This window comes from Aquarana catesbeiana, linkage group LG03, assembly GCF_042186555.1.
Source record: "Aquarana catesbeiana isolate 2022-GZ linkage group LG03, ASM4218655v1, whole genome shotgun sequence".
NCBI lineage: Eukaryota > Metazoa > Chordata > Amphibia > Anura > Ranidae > Aquarana > Aquarana catesbeiana.
Window position 1 is genome coordinate 319,592,124 of NC_133326.1, and position 25,368 is coordinate 319,617,491.

At 42.5% G+C, this 25,368-nt stretch overlaps 1 protein-coding gene across 2 annotated transcripts in view; it reads left to right on the forward strand.

Moving 5' to 3' along the window:
- APAF1 (apoptotic peptidase activating factor 1) overlaps window positions 1–4,235 on the forward strand; it is a 169,618-nt gene extending 165,383 nt beyond the window's left edge. For both annotated transcript variants that reach the window (XM_073620399.1, XM_073620398.1), the window contains exon 27: window positions 1,748–4,235. In XM_073620399.1, coding sequence (XP_073476500.1) covers window positions 1,748–1,894 — 147 coding nt within the window. In that variant the 3' untranslated portion in view covers window positions 1,895–4,235. The remainder of the gene's footprint in view (window positions 1–1,747) is intronic.
- The last annotated feature ends 21,133 nt before the right edge of the window (window positions 4,236–25,368 follow it).

Below are 25,368 nucleotides of genomic sequence, written 5' to 3' on the forward strand. Positions count from 1 at the left end.
CCAAATTTTATTGTGGGATCTGCAGGTTACTCGTACAACATTTGGTGTTAAATTGCATGCATTAACATAAAAATGCATCAATTTAACCAGCATGTGTATCAAAGTGTGCTTTATGAGAATAAGAGGTCATCTATCCAGAAATCATACTTTAACCAGAAATTGTTCTTTCAATGTGCTAATGATATGAAGCACACTAGAAATTTCACTAAATAGAAGCTCAAAAGAAAGCACTGGTGGGTTATGAACTGGTCCAGTCAAAGCCCTGATTTGAACATTGAAATGTTGTTGGGGAGTTGAAACAGGCAGTTCATGCAAGGAAACCTACAAACATCGTACAGCTTAATACATTTTTATCAGGAGTCAAAAGTTCACTAAGATGTCTGAGGTTGGCAGGCAGTTATGCAAATGTCTAAAAAGTAGTTTCTGCTATGAGGGGCAATACCAACTTCTGATGCCAAGGGTGTGTTTACTTTTTCAAAAGTACATGATTGCATCTGTTGATATTTTTGTTGAATAAATAATTGAAAATGTGAAATTTCCTGTTTATGCTAACCATCTCAATACAGTGCATTTTCACCCCCTTCCTGCCCAAGCCAATTTACAGCGCTGTCACACTTTGAATGACAATTGCGTGGTCATGCAACACTGTACCCAGATGAAATTATCATTTTTTTCCCACAAATAGAGCTTTCTTTTGGTGGTATTTGATCACCTCTGCAGTTTTTATTTTTTGCGCTATAAACAAAAGAGTGACAAGTTTGAAAAAAACGCAATATTTTTTACTTTTTGCTATAATAAATATCCATTTTTTTTTTTAAAACAAATTTTTTCCTTTATTCTTCTAGATATTTTTGGTAAAAAAATTGCAATAAGCTATTGATTGGTTTACGCAAAAGTTATAGCGTCTACAAAATAGAGGATAGATTTATAGCATTTTTATTTTTTTTTAAATTTTTTAAATTTTTTTTTTTTACTAGTAATGGCTTCGTTCTGCGTTCTGCGATTTTTATCATGACTGCGATATTGCGGCAGACATATCGGACACTTTTGACACATTTTTGGGACCATTCACATTTATACAGCGATCAGTACTATAAAAATGCATTGATTACTGTATAAATGTGACTGGCAGGGAAGGGGTTAACACTAGGGGGTGATCGAGGGGCTAATTATGTTCCTAGGTAGTGATTCTAACTGTAGGGGGAGGGGATTCACAAGGGGAGGAGACCGATCGGTGTTCCTCTGTACTGGGAACACACCATCGGTCTCCTCTCCTCTGACAGGACCGTGGATCTGTGTGTTTACACACACAGATCCACGGTCCTGCTGTGTTACCGGGCAATTGTGGGTGCGATGTCTGCCGGGCATGCGCATCGAGTCCCCAGTGACACGGCGGGTGCGCTCAATCAAGGAGAAGGCGAGGGCGTCCATAGGGCGTCATATGACGTCCTCCCAGAACGAGAGCCGCGCCACCTGGCCATCATATGACGGCCGGCGGGCGGCAAGCGGTTAAAGTATATCATCCCTGTTTACATGAAGATGAGTATTTGCCTGTTGAAATATGTGGAGAAAGTCAACAATTTCCATTGTATGTTTTTACTTTTTCATATGACTGTGTGTGTGTGTGTGTGTATGTGTGTGAATATGTGTGTGTATGTGTATATGTGTATATATATATATATATATATATATATTTATATATTATTATAATAATTGCTAATTGTATTTTTTTTCTTTTTTCTAACAGTGGTGGGATGTGGACTCTGGAGCCTGCAAACAAACGTTCTACACAAATGGCACGAACTTAAAGTCAATTCACCCATGTTCTTCTTTTAGAACTTTTGTAACCATTGACAATCTTGGAATTCTGTATGTGCTTCAGTTAGTGGAGTGACAATGACGCCGCATGTATTAAATATGCTGTTCCATTATGCTCTTTTGATAATCTACCTGGTAGAGCAGAAAGCAAACTGAGAGCAAACCTCCAGGGATCCTGTACAGAGCTCAGCTTAGCACAGCTCTCAAGTACATTTTTTTTTTTTTTAATTGCCACTCCGTGGTAGGCAGAACAGAATAACACAGAATGTTAATTGTACCATTTTCCTTGTGTTGTCCTTAGCCTACTGTACTTTATGTTATATGGAAACAGCAAAAAAAACACAATACAAATTTGGTAACTTGGGCTGCATCTGATATCTTGAGCTATGTTTACCATTAAACATGTCTTTATTTACTTTTATTTATGTAAGCTGTGAATTACATCTGGGAACAGTATTCTGATCCTTGATATTTTTCCTGGACAGGCATACATGTTCACAGGTCTTAAATGAATATTATTTTTTTGCATGTTTTTGCTTTCCTGACAAAACCTGTGTGGGTATCTCCAAAATCATTCCGAAATGATTGATTGTAATTGTCATAATGTGACTAAGGATCTCTTGGCGCAAACCCCCTGTGCATCAGATGTACCTTGCCCCAATAATTCTGATTTATTTCAGAAATGTAGATCTCGGCAATAACTGTACCAACTACAATAATATGTATTGTTCAAATTTGCAGCACTTTATTTTGTAAAATAGTTTTGCTCTTCCAAATGTGCAGTAGACCTTGTCCTATCAAAAAGTGGTTTCTTAATTTAAAGAGTCAGTCGACCTAAAACTGATAGTTCAGCTGGGACAGGTTTTTTCATGGACATGATTGGTCAGATCTCTGCACTTGAATTCCTGGGTCTTAGCTCCTTTTTTTGGCCCTTTTTATATTGGGATTTCTTTTTTATTTTTAAAATGTATTTAATATTGAGAAAAATTCAACAGAAGAGCTGGAAGAAATGTAGGTGATAGGAACACTGAAAGCTCATAGTTTGACAGGAAGAAGCAAGAAATTATGGTAAGAAGAGCTTGCTGTAAGGCTTATGTCACACAGGCAACTTTACTGTTAACACATTGTCAGTGGCAGGGTACCTGTACCCCAAAGTCAGGCTTAGGACTGGAGCTGCTGACAGGTTCAGTCCATCAGAAGATTTTCATCCGCTGCCAGGATATAGTTTGCAATGTGAGAGTTTACATCAAAACCATTGCTTCCTTCAGAAGGGTTGACTTTCCCTGGCCATTCTTGAAAGTCCCTGTAAGTGTGAACCAGTTTCTTGTTTAACCACTTCTGGGTGGCTCATGTAGAACATCATTCAGATTTATGGTCTAAAGGATCGAGTGCCATCCTTTCCTTTCAGCACACATTCTACTAGATCAGTAAGTGTCACTTGGGTTCTTCAGCATCAGGTAATTTTTTCTCAGATTTTCAATCCGCCACCTTATCTTTTGTTCACAAGCTCTTTGTGCTTTACCAGATGGATGTTCGGACCTCGTCTGATGCTAGCTTCAGGTGTAAGATCCTTCAAGCGGCTCTTTGAGCTGTAAGCAGTCCCCAGTTCTGTCCTTTTTTTTTTTTTTTTTTTTTTTTTTTTTTTTGCGGGCCTAATAATGTTTGCTGTGTTACCCACCCCTTATTTTTTTGGACAAACTTCTTTTGCACATGTGGGGATCATTAACTTTAGGGAGGGCTTCCCACTTCAGTAAAATATAATTTTTATACTAACCTTAACACCCATTTGTAAAGTGCATTGGGGGACACAGGTCCCACCTCTCTGTGTCTATGATCATGTTCTTTGTGCTGATTTACCACAAAACCAAAGCATGCTGGGAGTAGGAGGGATTATCCTGGGCTGGCCTACAATTTTATTTTTTTTTATTTAATATTGTTTAGTCTTCCAGTAGGCCACATTATAACCCAATAGTATCTGAATTCCTGTGTCCCTTGATGGACTCAAAAAAAAAGGATTTTAAGGTGAGCACTAACATCCTAATTCATGATATAGCTCAAAGATCCCTATGGAAAAACATTTATATGCTTGTATTTACTTTTTTGCAACACCTGGTGTCCATAGGAGACTTGATGAGTGATCACTGTTTACATGGGTTCTGTTCTAAATAAACGATTCTATAGTTGCTAAAGGCATCCACTATTCTTTAGGTCTTTAATATAATATTGACAAATGTGTCTAGGCGTCTAAATAGAGGACCGTTGCTAATATACAGACTAGCTTACCTCCTAAACCAAACACCTGGAATTTGTTGGCCACCTCAATGCTGTTTTAAGATCATTAGGGGCCATGACATGCGGGTGATATGCTTAGGAGGAGTGGCCACACACAGCTCCTGATTTTTTTTTTTTTTTTTTTTTTTTTTTAATTCTTCCACATTGTTTTGATGTTTTGCTATTGACTATTGGATTTTCTTTCACAGAAGGCATTGTCCCTTTGCTCTGAAATCATGCTGGGATTTACTGTGGTGCCTCTCTTGCCTGAACCTTCCAGAGCTCCTAGTACATAAAACATGTTACAGTAGCAACACTGTACAATGTTATGGAGAAGGCAACAAGGGTCCTTCATGTTTTCCTGTCTATTCTTAGATGGTCCCTTGAACAAAGTCCTCATGTATACCGTGCTCAATAGCTCAAGCTGAAATGTATATACACAAGTGACCAATTTAGAGCAGATATCTCATCTCTTGTTGGAGCTTCTAAATTGGAGACCGCGTCTCAATGGAAACCACTTTTGCTATTTTCTTTCTTTAGAAAACCCATGATCATATGTGATCAAAGGTGCCTACAGCATTGAATGTTTATTTCTAAAACAAAAGTTTTATATGAAAAAAGAGGAAACCGCATTACACTGTTTTTTTTGCTAGGCTGAGTCAGTATTCAAGGTTATGTCACACAGGGGCCTTTTAGATGTACTTTTAAGCCCGGCTCCAACCAAAACTTTTTATTTAATTTTGGATAGATTGGGAAGGGTTAGAGAGTCTGTCTGGATTTTATTGCTGTCCTCATCCTAACGGAGGAGAGTCAGAACATGGAAGTGTTTATAAAATCTTTGCAGTCAAAGAAAAACACATTTGTAATAGAATAAGAAAGGATTAGAACTTCTAATGGTGATTATTGTTCCTGTCCATTTCTTGTCCTGTCTCAAGGACAGGAAGCAAGGGTAAATCTCCCCACCAGTGTATTTATTTATCTTTTTTAAAATCAAGGAAGGCACAGACGCCAAATCATTTTTTGTTTTGGTTTAAGAGATCAGATCATTTGAATAGGTACAGCCCTGAAGGTTCAGAAACCAAGATATAATAAATGAGTTATGTGAGACCTAACCAGTTCTAATAAATATATAGAAAATGTCTTTTGCGACAACTTTTTTAATAACTGATGTCCACAATCCGCATACTGTACTTTTCAAGACACGCGACTTCTGTAAGTAATACAGTTCTCTGTTAAAAGCACAAGGCGCCACCAGCCAGAACCATCACTTCATGCATGGTAAAACAGTGTTTTACTGTGCAGGTAGTGTGAACTGGCCCTAAATATTTTCAGCAGCAGGTTCTTGGTCAGGTGATGGCTATATATAACACTGATGTTGTGATGTAAAACAGTGACAACATGCTATGTAATTGAACCTGGACTAGTCTAATACATTTATTTGTCAATGCATAGGATACAGGTTTCAATGAGAAGGGGACTGACAATAATGGCATTATACAACAGTCTCCGTATGCTTGTACAACACATTTTCCAGTCTATGGTTTCCAGCTTTGATGCACTCTGTAGTTGCATGAAATCTAGCTCTCAAGTCTGAGGCATCCCAGCTGTCAGAAAGCTATTATCTCTTATTGAGCTGAAAAATATTTTTTGCCTTATCTCTATTAGTCTGTATTGATCATACAGTTGACCTGGGTACATCATTGCTTCCAGGGTAGCAGTGCTTCCCAGCCCTATAATATAACATACCCCTGTCTAGTACAGTTTTGTATTTGTCAGAGCAGCTAATGGATGGCAGAGCTCTGTGATTGTATGAGCAGCACCCACTAAACGTAGAGGGGAAACTCTGATGGTTTTTTATATGAGACAGCCTGCAAGTGTTACCCTGTGCAGAGCAGGATGAACACACCCCATCAGCCCCCGGGCTACGGCTGCCCTGCTAAGGACACTGCGTATTACACAGCGCTGCTGCCCGGCTACCACAATAAGCCAAACCGTGCACTGGGGGGGCAGCGCGGAGCTCACAAACAATGCCATATGGATGCATTGCTGGGGGTAGCAGATGTGCCTGGAGCTTTGCTGATTAGGGGACAGACTTGGATCCAATTGAAGAAGAGACTACAGTAGTAGCCTGCTCTCTGAGTTTGTGTGGCTGCCCTCTGTAGTTATTGCAAGTATATGCCAGTTCTTGATATTAAAAGTTTCAGTTCTAGCTGCCCCACCAGCTTTATCTGTCCTCGCCTAAGACTAGGGAGAAGAAACATCAGTGGTAAAAGAACTGACTCCCAATCCTTCCTAATTGACAAATGAATATAGTTTCTAGGCCTGCTTTGCATCTGTGCTTTTTGTAACTTCCCCGAAACCAAATTGGTATTAGAATGTACACCCCCTATTGAGCCTATGCATGCTTGAGAGTCTCTTTATTGGGCTTAGTTAGTTCAGCCATGGTCACTGGTAAATGCATACTTGTAGCTGTGTATTTGATATTGCTGGCACATGTTCAGAGGGAATTATAAGATATTCCTAAAGTTTATCAGCAGAAAAAAAACATGGCTTCCATACATACCTCTACTAAACTATGATAGCATTACCAGGTGTCTCTCTGTGATAACAGAATTGTGGGTCAATAGTTACCAATTTTCCAACTATTCTAATAAACATCTTTTGGATAGTGTCATGAATTTTGAACTGTATTATCCACCAATCGTGCCAAATTCACAAAGCCTTTGATTTGGAAAGGTTGCTCTATGGTATTTAATGTGAAAAGTGAAAGAGCTACAATTGAAGGTGCAATACCAAATACCAAATAATGTTTATAATAAAGTTAGTTCTTAAGGTGTTTGTTTCTTATGAATTAGATCAGATGAAATAGATTCTTTTGTTGTTGTATTTGTCTTCATTTCTTATTTTCAGACTACTTGAGAAAAGGTGATTTTCTTTGGTAATACTTTCTCTGCCCAATCTCCAAGTGTCATCAGGGAAAGCATTCATTGTCATTCTAAGCACTGTTTTTCAGTACATTCTGTACAGGGTGTGTACATTATGCTTGTTTATTGTAAATCATTGGCTATTGCAAATCATCACAGACAATTCTGGTGCTTTGATACATTTTAAATGATATTTTCAGAAAGTTACTTTCTGGAAACGAGAAAATTATCACATCATCATTGTGATAAGTCATACGTTTTCTATGCAAGTCTTAGGGTCTCTTTTTTTAATACTGTAATATCTTGAATTAATAAAAATATTAAAAAAGAACATCTGTGCTTGTTTTTATTCAAAATTTTTTTGCTTTCTCTTTTTCAGGACAGCTGCACCCAATATAAATAAATAAATAAATACATATAAATATTTGACTGTTACTTTAAGGCCTGGTTCACACTGATGTGACAATCGCTTCAACTTTGGAGCACTTGTCTCATCAGAAGTGGGACCTCGTTCTGTGCAATAGGAGTGTTCTAATCGGTGCGACTTGAGTCGCTCCGACTTAGAAATAGGTTCCTGCACTACTTTTGGTCTGACTTTGGTACGACTTGCATTGACTTTTGTTTAAGAAGTCGCGTGCAAGTTGTGCCAAGTCCCGCTGGGGTCCGACTTCAAAGTCGTGGGCAGTGTGAACTTGGGCTAAGGACCTGTGTTGACTTTGGGCTTGTTTTGTGTCCGAGTGAGAGGCTTCAAAATTCACTGACAGGTGCAATCTGCCGTTAACCTGCATTTGACCTGCTTCAAGCAGATTTTCCCTTCCCATAAAATTGTAAAGAAATGCAAAATCTGCTTTAAGCAAACAAGCCCTAAGAATATCGAACATTGCTATAAATTAGAGGCATTCAGAGGTGCTTACACATATCCACAACAGTTTGTGTATTGGCAATTTTGCCTATATGGTGGGCTGCTCTGATTGATTAAAGCCCTGACACTTGCGGGTAGTGAAAAGCCTGGTACACACTGTTTTTTTTTTTTGTTTTTTTTTATGTTCAACCCAGCAGGCTGAGCCAAAGAAACTGGGAGGCTCAAAAGGAGCTTGCTGTACTAACTATGTGATGTTAGCACCTCAATCCCCCCGTTTTTGGTCATGGCCCTTTGAAAGAAGCTGGATGTTTGACCGGCTTCTGTCAGACAGGCTCCTGTTCCCATGGGCCAATTGCCGGCCAGTTTCTTTTGAGCCAGACGATATTCGGCCTATGTGTATGGGGCTTTAGAGCTTGCTGCTATACTCCATCCACACACATTCCTATTAGCCCATCACTGTAAAAGTGTGGTTTCCCTGGCCAAAAGCACAGAATAGGAGGATGGGGGTGGACAAGTTTCAGCACTATGAGAATGGCCCTGCCTCTGGGTAACTTAATTTCATACTTTTCAGCATCTTTCAGTATTCTTAGTTACAAAGTCTATTTTCATTCTCTGCTGAAACACAATCCAAATATGACTGTATCTCCATTGCAGCCTTGTTTGGTTTTATGCATCATACACTGCTTTACACTAACATGTCCATCAGGGGGAGGGTGATACCAGCTCAAACATACGCCACTCCCAAGGAGCATCAATATAATCAATATAGGGCTGATCTTCATGCCTGCACAGCTTCACTTTAACAACACGCCACTGTGTTCATATTTATGAAAAGATACTGCTGGGCCAATGCATGGGATGAGTAGGGTTGTGTGAAAGCCATTAGCATCGAGAGTAAGCCCAGCTTTACAGGCAAAGAAATCATTTCAGCTTCTGCTCATGTTTAGGTATCAGGCTATTTGAAGTGTTGATGGTGAATGGCATTTGGCTTTGCACTCCCATATTGCTGCATGCAGCAGTTTGAATGTGAGTCCAGTGGGATGCATTGGTAAAGATTTTCCTAGGAAACTTACCATTAAGCAGCATTATGAAAATCGTAGACCTTTGTGACTCACAGCTTTCCATGCAAGGTCTGAAAAAATCTTTAAGTAAAACAGAAACTGCAGTACAATGCAGGTCTTCACATCTGTCCATGTAAATGCTAATACTAAAGTTTTTTTCATTTTTGGTTTCCTTCCTTCTTAAATAAAAGTGTTGCAGTTGTTTTCCTGTTGGCGTCTGCCTTTTTACATTGTAGTCAGTGGGAAGCAGATAAAAAACTGCAGGGTTTGTGATTCTTTATTATTTCCATTTTCAATTCAGCATAGACTGGATTAAACTGCAGGCATCCTTTTAAAAGATGTATTAAACCCAGGGTAAAGTACACTCCTTTTCTTTTAATCTTCATTTCTGATTTTTGTGAAGGAATATACTGTATATCTGTATGTTCATACCGTCCATGTAGTAATAAATATATTTTTTATATTATACTTTTTAAAATCATCTATTCATATTTTCTGAGATTTTAGAGTTAATCAAATAGACCGAGAAATGCTGGAACCAGCAGGCAGCCAAATCCTATTCCCATTGTTGGGTCATCCATGTCCTGACAACATAGCAATTTAGTTAACAGAACAGTGAGGTGCATGAAATGAAAATTATATTCAGCAGGTATGTAACAAAGACATTGATGTCTTATTTTAATCCCTTTATGCTGGCTGGAACCAGGGCTTTAAATAGGCTGTGATGCCCAGAGCTGGTAGGCAGGGTTCCTGATCTTGCCGCACTGTGATTAAATGTACAGTGCTGATGTCATTGGGAGCCGTGCCTACCAGCTCCCGATTGTCAGTAGTTGAGGATGAGCTGTCAGTGATAGCTCAGTCATGGTTCTGGGGGCATGATGGAACACACCCCAGAACAAGCGAGTGACACATATATGTGTAACATCCTAAAGGGGTTAAGAAGAATTTTGACCTCCCATTAAAAATGTCTTGCAGCACATTGAAAGTGGTTGTACCTCAGACATAAAATATAAACAAAGAATCCCTCTATAGAAGTGTTTCTCAACTCCAGTCCTCAGGGCGCACCAACAGGTCATGTTTTCAGGATTTCCCTCAGATAAAATGGCTGTGGTAATTACTGAGGCAGTGAAACAGATCAAATCACCTGTGCACAATAATGGGTAACCTGAAAACATGGCCTTGAGGACTGGAGTTGAGAAACACTGCTCTATAGTGTGTGCTTGTCTCAGTTAAGAGCACGAAGTGTCATTTCTGTCTACTGTTTCCTTCCTCTGCCATCAGCAGGAGTCACTTCTGTAAAGTTTCCGAACACCTAGAGAGAAAAGGTGACAGGGGAGGGATCTCCAGCAGATTGACAGTCTCAGCTTTGTTCCGATGTGTAATTTCAGCTCTCTGCCCCCTTTTTCTAACCGCTCAGACAAATTTTATAAATTCTGCACTTTGAACATATGTAGAGAAGACTGCAGATAAACAGGTGCAACTTATGAAGGAGGATTGGTTTCATTTCTGTATCACTTGATAATCACTTCACTGGGTATATTAGGGTTTGCAACCACTAATTGTAAGTGTATCAGCACTTAAAACTTTGTCACCATGCAAAGCTGCTCTGCTCCTGAGCTCAGAGGGGAGGGGGCTAACGGCATTATCACTGCTAAATCACAAGTCTATAGCTTGTCAATCAGTGCCTAGCTACACCTAGCCCTGACAACTGCTGTCTGGATTGACAGTACTTTCTCTATTAGTGAAACCTCGCAACTGTGAGCTGGGTGGGGCAAATGAATGAAGATTTGGCTTAGTCAATGAATGTAAAGTAATTTATTTTTTTACTTTTTTATGGGGGTTGTAAATCACATAACTTGATTTTTAACGGTCATACAAGAGCCTTTAAATGAGCTTTAAAACCCAACTCTGGGTTCCACACTGCCATACCCCCCTCTCTCTCTCTCTCCCCTGAAGGTTCCTTCAGCTGTATTTTATGCTATTTTCTTTCTGCTTACTTTTCCTGAAGTCTTCAAGCCAGTCATGTTTTTTGCCTTTTCATTGAGCTAGGAGGTCCTTCCTGATGTACAGAGTAGCCCTGGCGTAATGATGTTGGTGCTGCTCTCTGCACCAGTACACTATGAGTGAAGGGCAGTGTGCTGACAACTGCTGGGCGTCATTCAACCCTGAAGACATCATGTAGTCATAAAAATACACCAGGGGACAGTTCTGGAATGAAGGTGAGTATTTCCCCAGCTTTCTCCAGGTTTTTTTTTTTAACTATTCCTAAAGCACTTTATCATCAAATTAAAATGTATGCCGTCATAAAGGTTTAAAGTCCCCAGCATCTATTTTTTTTTTAAATCCCTTTTTATACATCCATCAGCCATCCAGCCACTAACTTGTCATCATGGGCCCAGTGCCAGCAGTGGTTGGTCCTTACTCTGAGAGAGAGCAGCGATTTGATAATAACATATAAGCAACATTCTATGCAATGGTACTTTGAACCATGGCCAGTGTAACGGTGCACCCCACAGGTGGGGTGTCCATGAAGCCTGGGGTCACAGGAAATTGGTTAGATGACACTGGGCATCATTCAACCTGGAAAAATAGGATTTTTTTTAAAACAGCTTACCTGTAAAATCCTTTTCTTTCGAAGGACATCATGGGACACAGAGCCACAGTAATTACTGATGGGTTATATAGGGTATCACTGGTGATAGGGTGTGCCAGTGTCCAATCAGGAAGTTCAACCCCCTATATAATCCCTCCCCTTGCAGGGATACCTCAGTTTTGTAGCCAAGCAATATAGTGTATTAGAAGAGGGGCGGGACCTCTGTGTCCCGTGATGTCCTTCGAAAGAAAAGGATTTTACAGGTAAGCTGTTTTAAAAAATCCTATTTTCTTTCTCGAACATCACGGGACACAGAGCCACAGTAATTACTGATGGGATGTCCCAGAGCAATGCTACCTGAGGGGGGGGAACCACGACCAAGTAGGGTGCAATCAGACCTGAGGACCCTGTACCGCTGCCTGCAGCACACTACGCCCAAAGGCGATATCCTCATGCCTTCTCACATCCACCTGATAGAATCTGGTGAATGTATGGACTGAAGACCAGGTTGCGGCCTTGCAGATTTGAGCCATAGAGGCCCAGTGATGCACTGCCCAATAAGCACCAATAGCCCTTGTGGAATGTGCCCTGATCTGAAATGGAGGAATCTTCTGTTTCAAACCGTAAGCTTGAATGATCAATTGTTGAATCCATTTAGAAATGGTAGCTTTTGACGCTGCCTGTCCTCTATTGGGACCCTCTGGCAGCACAAACAAAACATCCGTCTAGCGGATCTGAGCAGTTCCCCCGAGATAGGCCTTAACTGCTCTTACTACATCCAACGAATGTAGAGATCTCTCTTCCGGAGAACAGGGATCTGGGAAAAAAGGAAGGCAGAACAATGTCTTGGTTTAAATGAAAATCAGAAACCACCTTCGGTAAAAAACTAGGATGAGGGCGCAGTACCACTCTATCCTTGTGTATAATCAAATAAGGCTCCTTACAGGAAAGGGCTGCTAATTCTGAAACTCTTCTAGCAGAAGAGATGGCCACCAGAAAAATTAACTTCCTTGTCAACAAGACCAAAGGAATCTGACTTATTGGTTCAAAAGGCTGTTTCTGTAACACAGCCAGGACCAAGTTCAAGTCCCAGGGGCTTAGGGGGCGCTTTAACCGGAGGATTAAGACGCATCACCCCCTGCATAAAGCTTCGGACCAAAGAATGCGAAGCAAGTGGCTGCTGAAATAATACTGATAAAGCAGAGACCTGGCCCTTGATGGTACTCAAGGCCAGCTTCATCTCTAATCCTAATTGTAGAAAATCAAGAATTCTACCTATGACATATTTCCTGGGATGCCAACCTCTGGATTCACACCAGGGTACATAAGCTTTCCAGACTCTATGATAAATCATCCTGGAAGCTGGCTTCCTTGCATTAATCAAGGTAGATGTGACAGGACCTGAGAGCCCACGACTCTTCAGAACGTGGGTCTGAATAGCCAAACCGTCAAATTTAGCGTTTGTAAGGCAGGATGGAACACTGGACCTTGAGATAACAGGTCTGGGCGTACCGGTAGGGTCCACGAGGAACCCACCGTCATCCTTACTATTTCTGCATACCAAGTCCTTCTGGGCCAAGCGGGGGCCACCAGAAGTACAGACTTCCTTTCCTGCTTGATCCTGCGAAGGAGTCGTGGCAGTAGCAGAATAGGCGGGAATGCGTAAATCAGTGAGAACTGATGCCACAGAATCACCAACGCATCCGTCCCGCATGCAAGAGGATCTTTTGTCCTTGCCACAAATCTGTCTATCTTTTTGTTGAATCGGATGCAAAGAGATCTACATCTGGAACCCCCCCATCTTTGGCATATGGCCCAAATGACATAGGGATGCAGAGACCATTCCCCTGGAAGTAACTGCTGGCAACTTAGGTAGTCCGCCTGCCAGTTCTCTATTCCCGGGATGAAAACTGCCGATATGCATGGCACATGCATCTCTGCCCAGACTAAGATCTGGTTCACCTCCTTTTGAGCAGCTCGACTCCGGATGCCTCCCTGATGATTGACATAAGCCACTGCTGTGGCATTGTCGGACTGGATCCTGACCGGACAACCCTGTAGCCTGATAGTTCAGGCTTTTAGGGCTAGATATATCGCCTGGATCTCCAGAATGTTGATGGGTAAGGTCCTCTCGGTCTTGGACCATATCCCCTGAACCGCAGACTGTTCCAGAACTGCTCCCCAACCTGACAGACTGGCATCTGTTGTTACCACCGTCCAGGTAACCGGTAAGAAGGATTTCCCCTTCTGTAGGTTTTCGGGTATGAGCCATCAATTGAGGCTCTGACACTCCGCATGTGACAGGTGCATCGGAAAGTCTAATGCCTGAACCTTCTTGTTCCAGGTCAACAGAATACTGTGTTGCAGCATTCTTGAATGAAACTGAGCATAGGGAACTGCTTCGAATGAAGACACCATCTTCCCTAGTAGCCTCATACAAAGGCGGACAGAGGGACCCTTCTTGGTCCTGACTGCCAGAATCAGCTCCCTTAAAGCAGCGATCTTTGCCTGGGGTAGAAATATTTTCTCCTGGCTTGTATCTATAGTCAGACCTAAATACTCCAGTCTTCTTACTGGTTTTAGGAAAGACTTTTCTAGGTTGAGGATCCAACCCAGGTGTTCTAGATACCTGGCTGTGGTCCTCAAGTTTCCATTCAAAGAGGCTACCGACCGGTCTATCAAGAGCAGGTCGTCTAGGTATGCTATGACAGCTATACCCTGAGCCCTTAATCTGGCCAGAGGAGGAGCCAAGATCTTTGTGAACAATCGAGGTGCAGTGGCTATCCCAAAAGGCAGAGCCGCAAACTGGAAATGGCGCCCTCCTACCTCGAAGCGCAGAAACTTCTGATGAGCAGGAAGAATGGGCACATGCAGATATGCATCTCTGATGTCTATCGATGCTAGAAATTCTCCTCCCTGCAGGGTGGGAACTACTGTCCGAATTGATTCCATGCGGAAGGATTGAATCTTTAAGAATCGGTTCAGATCCCTTAAATCCAGAATGGGTCTGACATCCCCATTTGGCTTTTGGACCGTAAAAAGGTTGGAATAGAAACCCAATCCCTGGTCCTTTGCGGGAACCATCATAATGACCTCCTGCGACAAAAGTCGCTCTAACGCTAGAAGGAGCGACTGCTTCTTCTCTGGATCTCTGGGGACACTTGATCTGAGGAACCGAGGAGAGGGAAATTCCTGAAACTCCAGCTTGTACCCTAAGGTTATCGTGGAGATTACTCATCTGTTCTGGAAATCCTCCTGCCAGAGCCCTGAGAACTGTCGCAGTCTTCCCCCCACTCGAGTGAGCGGGGGCGCCCCCTCATGCAGAGGTCTTAGTGTTTTGCCTAGTAGGCTTCTTCCCCCAGGACTTATTTTGTCCCTGGGGTTGACTCTTGTCTCTGGACCCAGATGGAGGCGGCCATCATGACTGCCTGGAGGCTGAAGCCCCCGGCGCTGGGGAAAGAGTCCGTTTGAAAGAGGGACGCTTACTCTTCTTCTTAACAGGTAAGAGAGTGCTTTTCCCACAAGAGATTCTCTTGATATAGTTATCCAAGTCCTCTCCAAACAACCTTTCACCACGAAATGGAAACCCCGCCAGGAGCTTCTTACATGGTGCTTCGGCTGACCAATTTTTCAACCATAGGATTCTACGTATATGCACCAACCCCAGTGAAAGACGGGAGGTTTGCACGATAGAATCTCTAATGGCGTCAACCACAAAGCATAAGGCCGCTGGAAGGTTAGCAAACCCCTGGGCCTGCTGTTCAGGTAATACTTTGATGACCTGCTTAACATGGTCTCTTAAGTATTGACAGACTCCAATCGCTGCTACTGCAGGTTGAGCCACTGAACCTGCTAAGGAAAAAACATCCTTCAATAGGGATTCCATCGTTTTATCTACAGGATCCCTGAGCATCTGAGCATTGTCTACAGGACAAGTCAGACTATTATATACGGAGGAAATGGCGGCATCAATGGCCGGTATTCCCCACATTTTAATAAACTTTTCTTCCATCGGATAAAGTGTTGAAAACTTTCTCGGCGGAAAAAAAACGTTTGTCTGGGTGATCCCACTCAGAATAAATGAGCTTTTCAAGTAAATTATGAACAGGAAAAGCCTAGCCTGTGCTGCTTGGAAAGGTTTCAGTGACCCCAAAGCAGAAGAGGATTCTTTAGCAGTTTCAGGTACGGGCAACTTAAATGTGGAGCGGACCAATCCAGTAAGGATCTGCACTAAGACTTTCTCCTCTTGGGAAGTCGCAGAGGGTCCCTCTCCACCTGATTCCTCCGAAGAGGAATTATCCGTCCCATCCTAATCCTCTGAAAGGGATTCATCTCCTTTATCCCAGAACTCCTCTTCCTGAGGGTCTTGGTGAACAGAGGAAGGCCTAGTGCGTTTTCTTCTACTGAGTGAAGACGTAATCACAGCCATTAATCTTTCCTCTAGACCATTAATGGTTGAGGAAAAAACCTCTTGAGTAATGTATACAGGGGCTGAAGTGCCAGAAGCAGGTGTAGCCCATGACCCCAACAGCTCTCCCTGGTTAGCCGTCCCTGGCCCTTCAGGGGGGGAGGATGCTGCTGACAGGGGGCCCTCAGAACCTGAACGAGATCCCCTAGTGTCTCTGGTTCTTGGGGTGCCTGAACCTCTTCTACCCATAGTGCAAAGCAACAAGGTGTGAGGTATACAAATGAACACTGCCCGCTGAGCAATGTAGTCTGGCTAAAAGCCTTGCTACCCAATGCTCAGTCTGGTGTTACTTCAGTAAATGCTGCCTAGGAGAATGCCTGTGTCCCACCTTACATGCGACTGTCAGCTCTGTGTCTCTTCAAAGGCTGTGTGCACCTGTACAGAGTGCCTTAATAGCCTGCAGCTGGCCTGAGTGGGAGTCTAAGCACCTGTGCTGACGTCCCGCCCCTCTACCCCCACCCCCTTCGAATTTTGAAAAAAACTAGCGCTTCCCGCGCTGGCCGACTCTCCTGAAATACTATGGAGGAAGGCTGGGGGAGGGGGAGGAGTGAGAGAAGCTGGTAGTGAAGACCTGCCTAAAAACGGCAATGGTCGGAAATGGCGGCCGAGGCAGCGGTGCCTGAGCGGTATAACCGCTTTCTAGACCCATGTGACCTCTCTCTAGCCTTAGGGGGAACATTCAAACATGAGAAATCCCCCCATCCATCCTACCGTGAGCCGGCCTGGGACGCTGAAACATGTGCAGCATGAACACTGAGACAGACAATCCAGCATGACAAGGTTTGTGCTCTTGGCAGCCCCCGGTGGTCAATAGGCATAGCATGCATTTACCGTAAAGGAGAAACCTAATAGAATTAGAAAATTCTGTGGAATCTCCTCTTACCTTATCCAGCCGCAGGGTTCAGTTTACACAGACCCAATCTTCACCTCTCACGGTGGGCTCTGTTTGAAAAAACCGTCAGAGACTGGAGCCCCCTACGAATAGGGGGATCCTGCAGTTCTGGGCCCGTAAAGCACCCGGCTAGAAATTAGGCTAGAAAACCATTTTCTAATATGCGGGGTCCAGCTCTCTAACAAGAGAAGCATTACAGGTAAAACCTTGTTTCTTCGGACACAAGGCCCAGGTACCATCCAATTCGGCCTAGAAAGGACACTTTGAATGGATCCGGTCTGCCTGGCTTGCCCCAGTATAGGATATCAGGATATTCCCTTTTGAACTCAGCACAGCACATCTTTACATGTCCATCACCTAAGACACTGGCGTAAAAACTGAGGTATCCCTGCAAGGGGAGGGATTATATAGGGGGTTGAACTTCCTGATAGGGTGTGCCAGTGTCCAATCACCAGTGATACCCTATATAACCCATCAGTAATTACTGTGGCTCTGTGTCCCGTGATGTTCGAGAAAGAAAAGACCATTGCTACATCGTAGAGGGGAAAATCTGTGGAAAACAGAGCTGGAGAGTTGAGTAGCAGAAGCTGTTTTTTAGAACATGCTGGGGTACTTTTTAAATTTATTTTTTTTTTAAAGTGAAGTTGGGTTTTAATGAATCTTTAAGTTCATTACATACAATATGCTATTGGTTGCTTTATATGCCCTGAATTTGTAGCTTATTCTTGCTAACTTGTATATTAAAATTATGGTAATTAGCTGGATTGGTTCCTGGCCTTACATTTCAGAAACTATATATAGAAATAAAAACATTTGTTGATATCCAGTGTTTTGATTAGTATGTTCTGTATCCAGTGGGAAAATAACTATGGATTTTAAATCTGCTTGAATAATGACAGCAGAGGAACATATTGTTATGAAACTGCATCACCAATACTACAAGCAGAAACCATGAAATATAGAACTAGGTCACTCTGCAGTATAATGTGCCGTTCAGACTAGCAATGCAAAAACTGGTTCTCTCTCTGGCTTTCCCAGCAAATCCCTAATGAACCTGTTTCTTTTTTACTGCTACTACTTCTTTTATTTCTACACATTTAATAGAGGTTTACTCAGAGCTTGTTAGCGTAAAATGCAGTACGGCTAAGAAAACCATATTCTATTTTCTAAGTTAATTAGCGTTTTGGATTTTTATAACTGAAATAAGTCTTTACATTAGGAACATGCAAGCTGTATTTCTTTCACTTTCTTGCTCCATTATCTGCACCTTAACCACTTCAATACAGGACATTTATACACCCTTCCTGCCCAGACCAATTTTTAGCTTTTAGCTCTCTCACAGTTTGAATGCCAATTACTCAGTCATACAACACTGTACCCAAACAAAATTTTTATCATTTTTTTCATACAAATACAGCTTTCTTTTTGTGGTATTTTATCAACATCGGGTTTTTTATTTTTTGCGACATAAGTGAAAAAATCACAAAAATTTTGAAAAAAAACAAAAAAAAAAAAACAAAACACTTTTTTTTTAGTTTGATAAAATTTTGCAAATATGGTAAGTCATTTTTGTTCATAAATTTGGGCCAGAATTTATACTGCTACATCTCTTTGGTAAAAATAACCCAAATTAGTGGGTATTATTTGGTCTCTGTGAAAGTTAGAGTCTACAAGCTATGGTGCTATCTAATTTCTTGAGGCCCTGAAATGTCAGGAAAGTAAAAATACCCCACAAATGACCCCTTTTTGAAAAGTAGACAGTCAAAGGTATTTTGTAAGAGGCATGGTGAGTTTTTTGAAGCTGTAATTTTTTACCACAATTCTCGGGAAAATTAAGAATTTTTTTTTTCACAAAATTGTCATAATAACAAGTTATTTCTCACACACAGCATATGCATACTTCCAATCACACCCCAAAATACATTCTGCTACTCCTCCCGAGTATGGCGATACCACATGTGTGTGACTTTTACACAGCCTGGCCACACAGAGCGGTCCAACATGCAGGGAGCACCATCAGGGGTTCTAGGAGCATAAATTACACATCTAATTTCCTAACGACCTATTACATTTGTGAAGGCCCTGGAGCACCAGGACGGTGGAATTACCCACAAAATGACCTCATTTTGGAAAACAAACACCCCAATGTATATTCTATGAGGCATTATGAGTCTTTTGAACAGTTTTTTTTTTTTTTACACAAGTCTTCAGAAAAGGTGGAAAGAAAATGAAAATCTTTTTTTTTTTTTTTTTTTACACAAAGTTGTCGATTTATAAGATATTTCTAACACATAGCATGTATATAGCAAAAATTACACCCCAAAACACATTTTGCTACTCATCCTGAGTATGGCGATACCACATGTGTAAGACTTTTACACAGCCTGGCCACATACAGAGGTCCAACATTGAAGTAGTACCTTCAGGCCTGCATAAATTACACATCTCATTTCATTCCTTCCTATCACACTTTTGAAGGTCCTTGAGCACCAGGACAGTGGAATTACCCACAAAATGACCCCATTTTGGAAAGCAAACACCCCAACGTATATTCTATGAGGAATGGGCTGCAGATAGGTACTTGGGTACTCTGATGGGCTAGTGACAGGTACTCGGTTACTCTGATGGGCTGGTGACAGGTACTCGGGTACTCTGATGGGCTGGAGATAGATACTCGGGTACTCTGATGGCCTGGTGACAGGTACTTGGGTACTCTGATGGGCTACAGATAGGTACTCTGATGGGCTGGTGACTGGTACTCAGGTACTCTGATGGGTGGTGACAGGTACTTAGATGGTCTGTGACAGGTACTCAGATGGGCTATGACAGGTACTCAGGTACTCAGATGGGCTGTGACAAGTACTCAGATGAACTGTGACAGGTAATCAGATGGACTGTGACAGGTACTCAGATGGACTGTGACGGGTACTTGGGTACTCGGATGAACTGTGACAGGTACTCAGATGAACTGTGACAGGTACTCGGGTACTCAGATGGGCTGTGACAGGTACTCGGGTACTCAGATGGACTTTTGCAGGTACTTGGGTACTCAGATGAACTGTGACAGGTACTAGGGTACTCAGATGGGCTGTGACAGGTACTCGGGTACTCAGATGAACTGTGACAGGTACTCGGGCACTCAGATGGGCTGTGACAGGTACTCAGGTAGGCTGTGACAGGTACTCAGATGGACTGTGACAGGTACTCGGGTACTCAGATGGGCTGTGACAGGTACTCGGGTACTCAGATGGGCTGTGACAGGTACTCGGGTACTCAGATGGGCTGTGACAGGTACTTTGATGGGCTGTGACAGGTACTTTGATGGGCGGTGACAGGTACTTTGATGGATGATGACAGGTACTTTGTTGGCTGGTGACAGGTCCTCGCAATTCGGGGGGGCAATCAGTGTGGTTGGTGTACACTGTGAGCGGTAACGAGATGTTACCGCAATCTCCTTCTCACATCTCGTTACCGTGGTTTGTTGACATTCTGTGACCGGCTGTGATTGGACACAGCCGGTCACATGGTAAAGAGCCAATTTCTTGAGGCCCTGAAATGTCAGGAAAGTAAAAATACCCCACAAATGACCCCTTTTTGAAAAGTAGACAGTCAAAGGTATTTCGTAAGAGGCATGGTGAGTTTTTTGAAGCTGTAATTTTTTACCACAATTCTCGGGAAAATTAAGAATTTTTTTTTTCACAAAATTGTCATAATAACAAGTTATTTCTCACACACAGAATATGCATACTTCCAATCACACCCCAAAATACATTCTGCTACTCCTCCCGAGTATGGCGATACCACATGTGTGTGACTTTTACACAGCCTGGCCACACAGAGCGGTCCAACATGCAGGGAGCACCATCAGGGGTTCTAGGAGCATAAATTACACATCTAATTTCCTAACGACCTATTACATTTGTGAAGGCCCTGGAGCACCAGGGCGGTGGAATTACCCACAAAATGACCTCATTTTGGAAAACAAACACCCCAATGTATATTCTATGAGGCATTATGAGTCTTTTGAACAGTTTTTTTTTTTTACACAAGTCTTCAGAAAAGGTGGAAAGAAAATGAAAATCTTTTTTTTTTTTTTTTTTTTTACACAAAGTTGTCGATTTATAAGATATTTCTAACACATAGCATGTATATAGCAAAAATTACACCCCAAAACACATTCTGCTACTCATCCTGAGTATGGCGATACCACATGTGTAAGACTTTTACACAGCCTGGCCACATACAGAGGTCCAACATTGAAGTAGTACCTTCAGGCCTGCATAAATTACACATCTCATTTCATTCCTTCCTATCACACTTTTGAAGGTTCTTGAGCACCAGGACAGTGGAATTACCCACAAAATGACCCCATTTTGGAAAACAAACACCCCAACGTATATTCTATGAGGAATGGGCTGCAGATAGGTACTTGGGTACTCTGATGGGCTAGTGACAGGTACTCGGTTACTCTGATGGGCTGGTGACAGGTACTCGGGTACTCTGATGGGCTGGAGATAGATACTCGGGTACTCTGATGGCCTGGTGACAGGTACTTGGGTACTCTGATGGGCTACAGATAGGTACTCTGATGGGCTGGTGACTGGTACTCGGGTACTCTGATGGGTGGTGACAGGTACTTAGATGGTCTGTGACAGGTACTCAGATGGGCTGTGACAGGTACTCAGGTACTCAGATGGGCTGTGACAAGTACTCAGATGAACTGTGACAGGTAATCAGATGGACTGTGACAGGTACTCAGATGGACTGTGACAGGTACTTGGGTACTCGGATGAACTGTGACAGGTACTCAGATGAACTGTGACAGGTACTCGGGTACTCAGATGGGCTGTGACAGGTACTCGGGTACTCAGATGGACTTTTGCAGGTACTTGGGTACTCAGATGAACTGTGACAGGTACTAGGGTACTCAGATGGGCTGTGACAGGTACTCGGGTACTCAGATGAACTGTGACAGGTACTCGGGCACTCAGATGGGCTGTGACAGGTACTCAGGTAGGCTGTGACAGGTACTCAGATGGACTGTGACAGGTACTCGGGTACTCAGATGGGCTGTGACAGGTACTCAGGTACTCAGATGGGCTGTGACAGGTACACGGGTACTCAGATGGGCTGTGACAGGTACTTTGATGGGCGGTGACAGGTACTTTGATGGATGATGACAGGTACTTTGTTGGCTGGTGACAGGTCCTTGCAATTCGGGGGGGCAATCAGTGTGGTTGGTGTACACTGTGAGCGGTAACGAGATGTTACCGCAATCTCCTTCTCACATCTCGTTACCGTGGTTTGTTGACATTCTGTGACCGGCTGTGATTGGACACAGCCGGTCACATGGTAAAGAGCCAATTTCATTGGCTCTTTACTACGATCGTGGTTGGGCTGTGTTAGGGTGTCAAGCCTCATCCCTGATCGCCGCTCTTTGCACGTCCTAGGGGCGTGCGCGAGCGCTGTGCACTTGGGCAGTACATGTGACCGGCTGTGATTGGACACAGCCGGTCATGTGGTAAAGAGCCATTTTTTTATTGGCTCTTTACACAGATCTGGGATGGGCTGTGTCCGAGGGACATGCCTCATCCCCGATCACCGCGCTGGAAACTGAGGATGTCATATGATGCCCGCCCAGGATGGGAGACCCCATCTGTGGACGTCATATGACTAGAGCCCGGTATTGAAGTGGTTAATGCTGTAGGCAGATATAAAAGACACAAATTAATGCATCTGTGTATTTATTATTACGTCATTGAATGTATTTTTAATGCAAGTACCTGAATTTGACCTGGTATGAGCCTTTTGCAGTCCCTGCACTGCAGGGCTGAATTATGAGAGGTAGAAGTAGTACAAGGGGCTAATTAGTTCATGTGCTAACAACAAACATGCTTATAGAAAGAGAGACAGTAGAATGACAGTGATGAGCGCATCACTGTGCTACTTCTATTTTATCTACTTCTATTTCACTGTCCAGTCATAGGTTGGAGTCCAGAATGACCTTGACTAAGTGGGTAAAATGATAGTGGCCATCAGGCTGAGGATATCTAGTGATAGGAGAAAAAAGTTCAGTGGGTGCAGCAATCTTTTAACCACTTGCCGACTCCTGTCAGCATATATAAGTCGGCAGAATGGCACGGCTGGGCAAAGTAACGTGCGCGCACCTGCCGCGAGATCTGTTACCGTGCCCGCGGGACCCGTGAACACGATCGCCACTGGGATACCCGCGATCGTGTCACGGAGCTAAAGAACGGGGATGCCGATGCCGATGTAAACAGCATCTCGCCATTCTGCGTAGTGACAGGACACCGATCGTCTGCTCCCTGTCATCGGGAGCAGCGATCTGTGTCATGTCACTTCTAGCCCATCCCCCCCACAGTTACAATCACTGCCCAGGGCACACTTAACCCCTCCCCGCCCCCCAGTGGTTAACCCCTTCACTGCCAGTGACATTTTTACAGTAATCAATGCAATTTTATAGCATTGATCACTGTATTAATGCCAATAGTCCCAAAAATGTGTCAAAATTGTCCGATGTGTCCACAATAATGTTGCAGTCACGATAAAAATAGCTGATCGCCCCCATTACTAGTAAAAAAAAAAAATATTAAAAAAAAAATGCCATAAAACTATCCCCTATTTTGCAGACGCTATAACTTTTGCGCAAACCAATCAATAAACGCTTATTGCGATTTTTTTTTTTTTTTTTACCAAAAATATGTCAAAAAATACGTATCGGCCTAAACTGAGGAAAAAAAATGTTTTTTTATATATTTTTGGGGGATATTTATTATAGCAAAAAGTAAAAAATAATGTGTTTTTTTCAAAATAGTCGCTATTTTTTTGTTAATAGCGCAAAAAATAAAAACCTGCAGAGGTGATCAAATATCACCAAAAGAAAGCTCTATTTGTGGGAAAAAAGGACATCAACATTGTTTGGGAGCCACGTCGCACGACCGCGCAATTGACAGTTAAAGCGACGCAGTGCCGAATCGCAAAAAGTGCTCTGGTCAGGAAGGGGGTAAATTCTTCCGGGGCTGAAGTGGTTAATATAGCCAAGTGAGGTCTCTCGATAAGTGAAATTACAGGAACTTAGCTTGCACGCACACCAAAGCTAAGCTCTGCCTTCCTCCCGTGGCTCCTTCATGTGTAGGGAGTTTTTTTTTCAGCTCTCTCTTTTTCAGCTCTCTCCATGCATGATGCCAAAAGAGAGGGCTATATGCAAAGCTGAGTTCGGCACAGGAAAAGATCATACAACCTGTGCTCCTACAGACTCTTATCAGAGCCAACTGGGGTGGTGGCCATTTCTGGGTTTTTCCTCTTTTAACTGATGCAACTCATTGCCATTTTTAAAAATGCCCTCCATCCTCTTCCTTCTGACGCTGACATGCCAACTATAAATGGATCTAAAGGAAAAACTCTGGAAGATTCACTGTTGGATGCTGAATCCCTTTCTGTGCTGGAAAATGACCCTACTTTATTCATTTCCAATCCTCACTGCTTTTGCTATTGTCGATAGAACCTGTTTTTTTTTTTTTTTTGACTGTGGTGATTTGTTCCATCTTGAATTTGGAAGACACCGCCAATCCAGCTTCCAGTTTTTTGCAAACTGAAATGCTCTACAAAAATAGCTTCCTCTTCATCCTTTATTTGATGATTTGATTTAGAACGAACGGAAACATCAAGGCAAGCACTATGAGGGTTATTTACGAAAGGCAAATCCACTTTGCACTACAAGTGCAAAGTGCACTTGGAAGTGCAGTCGCTGTAGATCTGAGGGGAACATGCAAGGAAAATAAAAAACAGCATTTTAGCTTGCACATGATTGGATGATAAAATCAGCAGCGCTTCTCCTCATTTAAGATCTACTCCTCAGATTTACAGCGACTGCACTTCCAAGTGCACTTTCAGTGCAATTTCAAGTGCACTTTGCACTTGTAGTTTGCACTTGTAGTGCAAAGTGGATTTGCCTTTTCGTAAATAACCCCGTCTATCTCTTTGTAGATGATATTGTCAAAAAATGGTCTACTCCACCTGTAGTCCTTATTAGAACTCTGACCACCCCTGCAGAGTACTCTCCTTTAAGGACACTACTACTAAAAATATCAATTCAATTTCTCAGTCCATTTTTACCTTGTTGGGTTCTGTCTTACAACCCATGCTGACTTTACACTTAATTCCCAGAATTTAACTGACTGGGCAAAATCTAGCAGTAGAGATTTGTGCTGGCTTTGAAAGTCAGCTTGTAGATTATACAAACCAGATGATCATTGCGTTGAATTTCCTGTGTGACACTGCATGCTAGCAAGTTATGTCTTACAGTAGGTCTTTCTTCTGTCCTGATCCGAAGGACTCTAGCTACAATGCTGTTCAGCAGAACGAACGTTTAAAATTTTTTTATTACACTTGCTCTTCTTTTTGCTGTTTGAAATAATCAAGGATGCAATGAGGATAAGAGTACTCCTTTATATCAGAA